This window comes from Psilocybe cubensis, chromosome 13 (genome assembly GCF_017499595.1).
Source record: "Psilocybe cubensis strain MGC-MH-2018 chromosome 13, whole genome shotgun sequence".
In the NCBI taxonomy this organism is placed as follows: domain Eukaryota; kingdom Fungi; phylum Basidiomycota; class Agaricomycetes; order Agaricales; family Agrocybaceae; genus Psilocybe; species Psilocybe cubensis.
Genome location: NC_063011.1, coordinates 698,904 through 710,981, shown reverse-complemented (window position 1 = coordinate 710,981; position 12,078 = coordinate 698,904). Strand labels below are relative to the sequence as shown.

At 44.7% G+C, this 12,078-nt stretch overlaps 3 protein-coding genes and 1 non-coding gene across 4 annotated transcripts; 2 read left to right on the top strand and 2 right to left on the bottom strand.

The window, feature by feature from the left end:
- Positions 1-1,609: 1,609 nt before the first annotated feature.
- On the top strand, positions 1,610-1,973 carry JR316_0012959 (uncharacterized protein; the record flags this gene model as incomplete). The annotated part of the gene is made up of 3 exons (XM_047898576.1): positions 1,610-1,751; positions 1,812-1,879; positions 1,938-1,973. 3 exons carry the CDS (start codon positions 1,610-1,612, stop codon positions 1,971-1,973), a joined length of 246 nt encoding a protein of 81 aa, XP_047742124.1.
- A 993-nt stretch (positions 1,974-2,966) lies between these two features.
- Positions 2,967-4,802, top strand: JR316_0012958 (uncharacterized protein; the record flags this gene model as incomplete). Its single annotated transcript, XM_047898575.1, has 13 exons — positions 2,967-3,060; positions 3,129-3,161; positions 3,224-3,243; positions 3,311-3,325; positions 3,386-3,430; positions 3,489-3,517; positions 3,579-3,598; positions 3,649-3,767; positions 3,838-3,961; positions 4,024-4,155; positions 4,219-4,450; positions 4,514-4,562; positions 4,626-4,802. The coding sequence occupies 13 exons, from the start codon at positions 2,967-2,969 to the stop codon at positions 4,800-4,802; spliced, it is 1,089 nt and encodes a 362-aa protein (XP_047742123.1).
- An 894-nt stretch (positions 4,803-5,696) lies between these two features.
- On the bottom strand, positions 5,697-5,780 carry JR316_0012957. The gene has a single exon. It is a non-coding gene; the product is annotated as a tRNA-Ala (tRNA).
- A 4,747-nt stretch (positions 5,781-10,527) lies between these two features.
- Positions 10,528-11,743, bottom strand: JR316_0012956 (Pre-mRNA-splicing factor ISY1; the record flags this gene model as incomplete). Its single annotated transcript, XM_047898574.1, has 5 exons — positions 10,528-10,946; positions 11,008-11,198; positions 11,251-11,422; positions 11,494-11,686; positions 11,741-11,743. The coding sequence occupies 5 exons, from the start codon at positions 11,741-11,743 to the stop codon at positions 10,528-10,530; spliced, it is 978 nt and encodes a 325-aa protein (XP_047742122.1).
- Positions 11,744-12,078: the final 335 nt, after the last annotated feature.

The following is a 12,078-nucleotide window of genomic DNA, read 5'->3' as shown; positions in this document are numbered from 1 at the left end:
GATACCCGGGAGGGTCATTCGAGACGCGAGCGTTTTGGTAGCCCTCTTCATTTGTTCTGCACGCACTCATGTAGCCTTATTACTTCGCAATATTGTATCCATTTCGTTGAATTCGTTGCTCTCAATTACATTTCTCATTTTTGGTGCGTTACTCAGGTCAGAGTGGACACGATTCTGGCCATCAGAGGCGTGGGAAATTTCTAAATAGCCTCAGAAAGTAATCGCAGTTGGAGGTTTGAAAACTTTAAAGGATAGTCCAATTTGACCTCCCCTGTGAGACTAAAAAGACAGCCAGTAGGCTTAGATTTTGGAGAGGTCAACGGCGTAGGCAACCATGGAAGTGTGGAGGATGTTCAGAACGATAGAAATAATGATGTTGATGACGATAACATCCTGGTAGACATAATTGTTGCATATGGAAAATAATGAGCATTAATAGACAGACAGCGGTAGAGACCGTAAAACACTTTGTATTTGAATGCAAAGGATATTGGCACCAGCGACAAGAACGAGATAGGCAAGCGTAGCCTAAACCTGGAAGAACTCACGACGAAGAGTGATCACTTAAAAGCATTACTGCAATATATCGCAAAAACAAAGTGAGTACCAACGTACAAAGAGGACATAGTAAAGAGAGTACTGGAGGAAGATGACGACACATAACGCGGGAAACCTTACAACATACAAACAAACGAGTCAATGCGAGAGGTTCGAGGCAGGAGGGAAAGCCTAGTCTCAAGCTGGAGATGTCACCTCACATAGTGTGGAGAGGCTGGCCCTGGAGAATGTACGTGAGGGCCATCCGAGGGCGTAGAGGCAAATCGACGAAAGCAAAAACACTATAAGAGCGTAGTAGGCAAATATATAAACTGGAGTAACTTGGCCATGTATTTCGGTACAGAGGGTGCTCAACTTCGTGGTGTCAATAATATTATGCACTCATGCTATTGATGTGCGTCTATCGTCGAAGGTTCTAAGAATACTTAAACGTGGATAGGATTTTAAAACAAAATTCCAGCTTAGTTATGAGATCTGTGTCAGGCGCATGGTGCTTGAAAGCAGTAATGGAGGTGGAAGGCAAGTGGTAAAATGGTGCGATGTCACTTCGGAACGAGGACGCAGACTAACTCGATCATCAGAAAAAAGCATGCGTACCTGATGACTACCAGCATAATGAATAGCATACCTGAAGTCGGTTCCGGCCTGCGAGCCATTCAAGCTTGTGTGATTGAAATGTTCTAGCGCACAGGTGTGGTCAACTCAATTTTGATACTAAAAATTGTTCTGGAATCCGAATAAGACTTTGACTTTGTTTTCTTTAAAAGTACTTGGAGAGGTGAAGAGTCTTTGGTGCGCACTGAGAAACGAGTCAGTACATGCTTGCCAAGGATACAAAATCCATAGTTCAGGCTCAGGATCCCTGACCTTTGAGCTTTGATCTTTGAGCTTGGAGGATCAGTCAGTATATCAAGTGCTTTCCACACTAACACAACCGAAGACAGGTGTCGTAGAATGAATAGTAATCGGATCCGGATAGGAAATAGAAGTGGTGGTCGAGGTATAAAATCCAGTTTGAACACTCAGTCCTCAGCAAGCCTACCCACCCAAGATGAAGTTTACGTCCTCCGTCGCTCTCGCTCTCGCTGCTCTCCCGTTCTTCTCTGCGTTTGTGGCTGCGGCCCCGGAATCGTGCCAGCCCGCGTGTTGTAATGTCGTTGTCCAGACCGCCAATCCTTCTGGGTTGACCGGAAGTGAGTATCCATTTATTAATGCAAATACCCTCACTGGGCGCTAATTTATCCCTCGTAAAGTTGACTGCATTTCCGGTAATTCGGATTGCTCGCTTTTCGGAAAGATCTCTACATGCTGCGGGGGCATTGTATGTTATCCATCGTAACAGTTTTTTTGCAAGTGTTGAACCTGACGTTTGATTTTAGAATGAAATTAGCCATGTTGGGTACTTCTGTCAATAAATAACCACTTAATCTGAGTGAAACTTTGCTGGTCGGTCGAGACGAGGCCTGTAATATTACAGAATTTAGTTCGAATTCAGTGGATGCCGAAAATGTTGTTATAACCCAGCGGATGCGAATGCAAAATTTTAAGAGTTACAATGTGATTGAGAATCACTAGCGCTCGTAACCCTGTCCTAGAAAATAAACAGGGGAGGTCGTGATCAGAGTGGACGATTATGAAGTTCTGAGATCGAAGCGAAGTCATGATGGGAGTCGGCACAATGCGGCGATCAATATTTGGCATTGCTTTTGGAGGCTTGACTTGTACGGTCTCGAGTCGTAAGTACCAAAGACACACCTCCAATCAGGAGCCCATGGATATGTTAGCTGCTGCATGACATACTTTTGTATTCACACGAGCGGCCGAGGTCGTCTTTAGTATGACACCGGATGAACGTTACTCCCAAATCTTAACTGCGACGTTCAAGCGGAGTTTTAATCAATATTGCGACTTTGTCGCCGGCTCCGGTTACTCAGTATTGGCAATGGCAATCGTAACACATTCCCTCACCTGGAGATTTTCAACTTGAACGAGGCGCTGCTATGTTATTAACCCTGACAACGTTTACTACTTGATGTTGCGTCAGAATCCGGTTTCTCGCCTCGCTTGCCGCGCGTTATTAATTCAGCATGTGGAACAAGAGGATCAGGGCTCCGACAGTGTGGCAGACTTTTCGACGCGCCGTAAGCTTACTCGCCAGTTTGTTCGTAATGCATGAGCGTCACCCAAGCAGACCCTTGACAACTTGCCTGACATGCTCAATTGCTTTCCCCGGAACCGTTCAGGCACTCTTGAAACGCGAAACATTGGCCGAACCCATAGGGTTCACCCCGCTCGCAAGCGGCTAAACGTGGGGAAAGGTGTCGCAAAGAGAGCCTCGGGTTTGGTTGTCTCTCTCGACTTCTCCCACCACACAACCACCGTCAGTCCGACACAGCTTGCGTCGCGCTATGGCCAAGCTCGGTGTCGTGCTCTCGACGTTGACGAAGCATCCGACAGTCGTAAATGTGTTGTTGACAAATCGCACCCAGGCGTATTTTACAGGTGATGCATTATAGCGAGCGATATAAACCCGGGGATAAGTTGTTGACTCTCTTTTCTGTTCTATGCAGTGGCCACAGCATGTTGTCTCGTCTATGATCACTGTGCGTTGAATATCTATCTATCGAGTGGACTGGGCTTTAGAACTGATTCCGTAATGGTGCAGTAACAACATTATCCGACGAAGTGCGTAGCTTTCAGTCGCTGAGTGACTGGCGAGTTGGTATGACGTTTCATAACCTTGTTCATACAGGTTGAAATGATATGGGTGTGCACGCCTCTTATTCTGTCCTTGCACATTCACTCCAACGTTCGTTTCTTGTACTAGAAACACCCCGGAGGATGGAATCTTGTCAAAATCCTCTTTTTCATGGTATGTTGTGGCAATTTGCGTGGATGAAACTATTTACATGACATTCATTATGGGACAGACTCGATACGTGGCGGTTGCTGGTCAACTGTAAGATCGTCTCAATCAATGTATTGCCGCTCTTAGCTGAAGGCAGAAAACGAATTCCAAGGGCACTCAGCTATGGATATGGTACGCGACTCGTTTTCATTCCTGCACAAATATGATTAATCATCCAAAAGCCATCATGGGGTATTCATTCTACAGCGTTAACAAGGTACAATCAACCTTTGTCCGAATATTACAAGTCGATGTTGACGTTCAGTACGTAATCTGGGGTTTCTTTGTTGATCAAACAGAGGTGAGCGAGCTTTTACATATTTGCTAGTTGTTTCTGACTTTCTGACCTCTAACCTCCCTTCTCTCTTCAGCTGTATGTTGTTCTCCCACAAACACATTTTCTTGTTTTTCACAGGAATACTGTAGGCCACGACTATCAGCTTTTTCTTCGAATACAAGGCTATGCGATGATTATTCCATTATTTTGCATGCACGGTGAGTTCTTTTTCAATACCAGTTGCCAGCACCTGCCCATTAATGCTCCGTTTATACTCAAGGGATTATGATGTATCGGATCTCTAGCATGTACAGTCATAAGCGCAAGATAATCATTCTCCTCATTTCTGGATTCGCAGTGGAGATCGTATCCGCGCTTACGATGTTCATTTCCACTGATGTTTTAGCCTACAGTAAGCCCCTGCATTGCAAAACTTCCTCCATGCGAAGATTTTGAACGTATCTGTTAACCTTAGCTATGCCCGACCCATCTCCCGGTATTCACATATGTCTGCGCGTTCCGAAGAGGAACTTTATCTTTGTTGCACCTATAATTATTGTCTTGTTTGAATCCCTTTTGTTTACGCTGTCTCTGTACCGCGGGCTACACTATTATCGCTTGCAAAAGAGCGTTCCAAAATGTAAACTCCAGCCTCCGCACTCATTGGGAACCATACTGTTTCGCGACAGCATTGTTTTCCCTTTCTTGTGAGCCTTTTATCTCGGTCTCTTTGTTTGTGATTGCATTTATTCATATATATTTTCTGATAGTACGGTGACGTTTCTTATCGCGTCTATCGTTGCGATGGCATCGTTGCCCGTAAGTCTTCTTTCGCATTTGCCTGTATGTGAAAACTGGGCTGATTAACAACACGCAATGAAGATGCTAGCTATACAAATCACGTATACCATCACTGCCGCCTGGCCTGCAATCGCTGGCCCTCGCCTAATTCTCAATTTACGAGAGGTATATTACAAATCTTTTAAAGATGAATGCGATCGGAGTGTCGACTATAATATCGATATCGATCTGATAGAGCCGTGGTTTGAAGAGGAGTAATATGTAGTATAGTTGAATTGTAAATTGTACGATATTAAATTAACAAAGAAGTTGGGTGTACTAACCGTGAGGGCTGCGGTATAGTATAAGTTAGAAACACTGGGTAAAATGAACCTACTGATGATCATTTACATACGGCGTCGGTTGCGTCGATCGATATTTTACAAGGTTGTGGCTAGCATGACCTAAGAAATATGATCGAGAAATATCTTCCTTGTCCTGTAGACTTGCGTTTCCTTCAAGTATTTGTGGTGAAGAGGAATTAGCTTGGAATCCACAACATCGAACTAGAAAATATTATACCTCCATCGAAACCCAAGGAGTGAAATCTCGGTGAAATCAATGTCACAGGCGTGAAACCTAGTCTCACGGGCGTGAGATAGACTCACACACGATGCTGTATTGCATCTCACGGCGATGCAAACGGTCGACCTTTTCCACACGAAGCCGAACAAACGCGTTTTCTGCTTAATGTTTTCGAGCTCCTTGCAAAATTTTGAGGCTCGTCAGAAAGAGTGGCAAATTCGGATTCAGTACAGAAGAGAATTGCTGGGGGACTGAGGTATCATTAAGAAAAAAGACTGTTGCCAGAACAGTGGATAGCGTCAACTATGCCTCATGTAAGTACTGGAAGAGTTGTCAGTAGCACTAGTTGGTCTGTGCGTAGTGGACTCACTACAGGGAACACGTGTTTTGGCTTTGTGGATGAGTCCAGATCAACCCCTAGCACTGCAGACTCAATAAATTACGAGATCATTGTAGAGCCCTACAAAATTAGATTTTCATGTTTGTCTCTCCTACATACTCAGCGTCAATAAAGGGGGTAAGTTTGGGTTGTTAAAAAAAATTAATTGATCTCGAGTTGTTTAGCCTCGACAAGAAACATAAAAACAATGGACACTGTGGGAATTGAACCCACGACCTCACGCAATTGCATACAATGCGAAGCGTGCGCGCTACCATCTGTGCCAAGAGCCCTTATGTGTACGGAAGTGCGTTACATTTACGGCGTGACAGCTTTCCGGCCTGGCCTATGCTCTTAGTCATGCCTTCTTGCACAGCCCATAATGCGCGTCTACTATGTAATTATCAAAACGTCTCAAGTTTTATATCAACACGGAATACTGCTAGCTTCAGGCTTAAAGTGTCTACCGAGTTTCAGTCGGAACTTTTCCACGATTGGTAAGTTGTTGAACCCAGCACTTCAGAGTCCTTTGACACCAAACTGTTCGTTTTAACACTGGGACCAGTGGGCAATTTAAAAATTAATTACTACATGATGTGTATTGACATCGATAATTGCAAATAATCGATTATTAAGCCTGCCCAAATGATCCATCCAAGTTGTCCATTTCGATTAAAATTCACTGGTGCATTACATCTGCGTTAGCTCCGCAATAAACCCTCAAAAAATTTGGATCTAACACTCACACCAGCAACTATTAGGATCATCCAGACATACGGTCATGTACTGCCAGATAAGATGTAGGCTTGCTCCTCCTATTGAAACAATAAAGTACGCATGGCCTTGGTGGTTCAGCCAGCCCGCAAAAGTCAACAGTGACAAGAAGCCTAGGCCACAACAAACTAGAAGAGGTCGTATCCAGTCGCCAAACAAAATGGCAGTTGAGCGAACGCCCATCTTCAGGTCGTCTTTCAGGTCTTGGCATGCATATACCGTGTCTGATTTATTCTTATTGGCTCTAGCGTCTATATTTGTTTTTGTTGCTACGCACCATATAACATTGTCCAACTGAAAGGTGAGAACACAATTGAGGAACCGCCACTTTTCTTATAAAAAAATAAGAGGCTCACCACCAACATGCCATAATAGATGTCAGGAGAAGTATAGTATCAATACTTTTGGTAGTCGATATCCATGCTGTAATAAATCCAAAATTCATGGCGAAGCCTAGCCAAGCTTGAGGCCAGTGTGTATAACGTTTAAGCATAGGGTAGACCATAAATCTATGCCGTCGATCAGAAAGCGCATTCAGAACGTTGGAACACATTCATACAACGGTAATAATTGAAAAAGGGCAACCCAAAGGCTTTCAGAAGTATCATCAAGTCAGAGTGGGCAACCCTGGAAATATATAAGTACTCACGCCGTATGCTTAACGGTGCAGTAGAAAAATGCAATGCCGACGATGTATTGAAAGAATAAGAAGACTGTAGCCGCAAGAACCGATATGCGGCCACCTGGAATTGGCCTATTCCTTGTGCGTTCTTAGCAGGAATCAAACTTTTAGATTTTATAGTATAGCGATTGGATTAGGCGTACTTACCTACTCCCGCGTCAACATGGCGATCAAAGATATCGTTTACCGTACAAGCAGAGCTTCTCAATATAAATGCCCCGGTTAAGCATTTAAAAAGTTCAATCCCATAAGTTTTGACAGGGAGATGTACATTGAACGCGGCCATGGTGAGACCCCAAGCTAGGTCCGGGCCCGGAATAAGTGCCAGACTTGACATAGTACTTGATTACTCACCAAAAGGCCAAAACATGAGAATAGTCCCAGTAGGCTGTTGCGGAAGGGAGCATATTAGGACGGTAATGAACGGTTAGGGAGTACTAGTCCAACCTTCTCGAGCCTGATAAGCTCCAGGTAAGGTCTGAGTGGTGATGGAACCAGATCCAAGGGCATTGTTTTGGGTGGAGTCGATGTCGACATCCTATAAGAGGGGATCAAAGTCGCTTCATCGGTCGTGTAGCCCATGGTCGTGTAGTAATTCGAGTACAGAAGGGAGAGCAGAGAAGAATATCCATTCGAGTTGGGATGACCTCCAGTTATAAAGTGTTGCTACCGATCCACGTGTGCGTGAAGAGGTAGGAGATCATCTTTTCTGCCAGGAAAAGAAGTGACTATGTACAGCATCCTCCGCTTCGACTGTTACTTGTGAGATCTGGTTTGAATTGAAACCATTCGATCGGCGGACATTTGATAGTTCTCGACGATGAGAGCCTCCTGAGAGTGGGTATTAGTCTATCCGAACGGACAGGACTCACTCAAGTATACAGTGAGAGCAAGATGCACCCCAAAGTAGCTACACAATTTAGGATCGGTATCACAGCCAAGACTTTTGATTTTTTCTCGTTTCTGGGCCAGAATACGAATAGCAAAGGATAAGATCAGGGTACCCTAGAGTGTGATTATTATTCAATCCTTGAAAGCTAAAAGTTATAAGTGTCCACAGCACAAACACGGAATGGTTGGGTAATTTATCACAAATTCGATGAGAGATCGTCAGATCTCGGTTCACAAGTGTTGTTTTCCTGTGCATAAAATGTCAACAACTCGCATATACTAAGCAGGTAATTCATGTACCGTAAAGTTCTGCAGAAAATAGGTATACAAAAGCCGTGGAGCACAGATAAATTCTCGAAATCATCAAGACTGCACAACGCACCACAGTTTCCTAGGAGGGAAGAGAGACACGATTTGGAGAAGAATTTCCGTCATGGTATCCGGGAATCTCGGGAATTCAATTTATTGACACTAACCTGTATGTGTTTCCCATAGTTTGAAGGTTTGACGCTGATCCTAAGATCGAAGGCTAAAGTAGAGCGGCGCCGCGCGACCATGGTGCATGAACTTGAAATCAAGCAAAATCTACGTCTCTGAAACAACGGCCTCCTGGGTACAAAATATCGCCGAAAACTTCATCCTGTATGATACTGAAAAGTCGTCTGCATATGTTTGAGAAAGAAAGTCATGATTGCCTTGAGATAGCCTCCGTCATGTGCATGTCCAAAATCTCCGAATCATACGGGACTAGAGAAGGTTCTCTGTCGCCATTCAGGAGCCATTCGAAGACAAAATTGCTATTTCAGAGCCGGTAAGAGATACATGATCGCCCTTGAGAGGTAAAAAGACAGTCTTCGAAGTACGCCCAGAATGGTTATCATGGTCTGCCAAGTGTGGAAGGTGTAGCTCCTGCGTTAGATGTAGCGATGAAACTCGACATTGCTAGCACATTGCCTTGCCGCTCGTTCTTTGGTCTCTTTGGTTTCCAGTGCCTCGATACTGACTCGAACCTCTCTTTCTGTGGACATTTGGCTTCTTCGACGTAAGATGAGGTATATGGTATAGGCCCACAGATCAGAGAAGAGACATTTGAGAAACTTCTTTATCCGAGTGGATGATACGTTTTGGATGGTGGGTGGGCTTGCCTATAGTATCAGCGCCCCAAATCATGCCAAACGCGAGTAAAATGGTCAGATGTTACACAACGAAGCCATATCCCCACTCGTGAAAGAGATCTAGAAGACGGTTTATCAGCCAAGTACCCAGATTATGGTATTGTTCCGAACAAAAAGTCGTCTCACAGGCAGGGGCAGACATCTATTCCTTCTGAGTTTAAAGAGTTCGGACACATGTGATGAGCGAAAATAGAGTCGCCACAAAACTGCAAACTTGTCGTTCAAGACTGTTAAAGCAAACACAGGTCACTGGTCAAGGTTTGGGGGTAATACGGTGAACTCACTTCTATTGAAATCTGGCCAAATACACGTCAGAGACGAGCTTTTCCGCCGGTGTTTTAAAATGGTTCAATTTGTCGTCAAAGCATGTTTTAGGTGGTTTCCGACAAGGTTGAACTTATGAATTGGAGACGGACAAAAGACGGACTCCGAATAATTTGATCACCGCTATGTAGGCTTGTGAGTAGCTTCAATTGATTTTTCTTATTTAATTACGCTGCCATTCACTATGTAAAGTTTCTCCTTGACTCATGAGTACCTTGTCGACGCGATTTCAGGCCGTATTCGGTTGCTTCCCACTTCCCAGTGCTCCCCATGCTTCACAATATCTTTGGCTTATTTTTCACCCGCTCCAGGTCTATATACTCATCTCGCGAATGGCAACGGTGTCTGGCAGGAGTTCGAGATAAACGGATATTTTGGCGGTAGAATGATATTGACTGTGTACAGCCTACTCAGGCATTCGTTGACTTCTTCAACGAGCGTGCCTTTCCGACATATTCCCAGTGTGTGGACAATATATCAGACGGTTTAATTATCGTGGATGTGTTCGAAGATGGAAAGCGCACTGATGATCTCTGGCAAAAACTCAATACCTTAACTCACGCCATCGTCGCATGCGATGAGTTGAAGTAAGGATTGCCTCCCTTCCTGAAGAGATTAACTTACAATCCGACCTCAATCTCTTGTCCATCTCTTTTAGATTGGAACCCCCAACCTTACGATCTTCAAAATCTCAAAAGGCTATGTATGCCTCCCACCGTCAAACATCATGTGTCACATTCGGCACCATATGATGTTGAACGGGGTACTGCGATTAACCGAATAGATGTGAAGTTCAGTGAGAAATTGCTCCTGCAACTACCAAATATCGCGTTGGGCCACCAATGTATTTTTCCTAGACGATCTGCTTTCTGAAGTACAGAAGCACAAAGTCTTTTGGAGCATGATTCAAAAAAATCCTGGCAATAGATCAGATCACAGGTTGGACGTAGCTATCGTCTTTCTGTTTTGCACAGTAAAGGAGGTGTCTTCAAAACCCTTTTGGTCCACACGTCTCTCAGCCGGCCCGTACATGTGAATTGACCACAGATTTGGTGTATGCAGTATAGCGACCTCCTGGCCGGCTTGAGAGTACTTCCAAGCCATGTGATGGATATACTATACGTAGGAACGATGTCAGCATCAGAATCACAACAAGTCGGGTTTCGTACAATCGAAAACAAAAATACATAAAAATTATGAAGCATCGCCGAAATATTCGTCAACAAGGGCTTTCTTGCGTAAAGTCAATAGGACGCCTTCCATTTCACTGTGCGTCGGCAGTTTGGGAGGAAGTAGGTGCTCGACGTCGAGGAACGGTATATATGCCGCCGCGGCTTGGGCGTGCATCCGTGACATCTCGGCGGCAGATGAGGGTTCAACAGCAGGGGTACCCTTTGCAGCAACGACAGTCTTGACTTTCTTGGTATCATCGCCACTTGTGTCCATATCGACATCCTCAGACGCAGCTTTTCTTTTCGATGACGCTGCGGATTGATTTTGAGAGTCAGATGAAGTAGCATGTGTTGCCGCGTCTGGACGTGGAATTTTAGGTGTTGGTGTGTCAGATGGAAGATCAAGTATTTCGCGAAGATCGAGGAATGCTTCTTCCCAGTCTAACATGATGCTATGATGAGCTATGTGATGCTTGACTGAATTAGCGAAGATGAGGCGTACCTTCCTCCTCGGCTTTCCGTTCGTACTCCAGCAGCTTTCCATCTTCTTCATCAAGGTCGCCATAATAGGCCGGCCCCTGATTCATGAACTTCTTGTAGAAAGCGAGGGCTTGGTTTTCCTCCTCCTCTTCATTTTTGCGACTTTGGAACAATTCACGAACACCAGGCAAGTCTTTGGCGCGTCCAAAGTATCTAGAATCACGTTTATAACCGAGAGACAAGGGACAGATATGACACAACGCACTTATATCCCTTTGTACCGGGCACTTCCTTTCCATCGTCATCTAACATGGCTACATTTCGTCGATAATTTGCACCACCCAACGCGACAATTTGGTTCTCCCAATGCCGTTTTTCTCGCATGAGCTTGTTGATCTCATCGTTCAAATCACGGACTTCGTAGTCCGTCAGGCCAGCTGTATTGATGATTTCGTTCAATACAATGGTTAGCTCGAGCTTTTAACGAAGCGAAGGTTGTGACACACACCATCCTGAATCTTTGATACTTTCCTGCTGATCTCCCGCAGAATTTCTCCTCTCCAGCGCTCACAGTCCCTTAAGCTCTTGCACGCGCTAGCCATACGAGGCCTCCGGTCTGCTCTTGTACCGAGACCCAACTCGGCTGCCTGAGCCTCTCTGAACCGGTACAACATTGATTGTGCTTTCTCCTCATTACGAGCCTGGTACACATGAATCAAAGTCTGCAACCAAAAAAAGTTCAAATTGATACATACCATTGTTTATAGTTTGAAGCAACAGATAGTTTGTAGGCACGTCTGAGAGCTTTGGGAGTGGTAGAGAGGTATAGTTGTGGACCAATATGCAAACCCAATAGAACACCTCAAAGCACTAGCCAAGCATAACCAAACATCACAACCCGCGCGTCGGCAGCGTGCCGACGCGTGTCCAAGCTTCAAGACGCACCGTCTTGAGCTTCCTTGAGGAGTCAACTCAATTCAACTTCAAGAACGACGGTCTTTGTCTGCCAGAGCTACACTTTCTGTATTTGTATCCTTATCAGCAATTCTACCTCTAAAAAATTCAGAACTTGAAATAACCGATGCCGAACAGG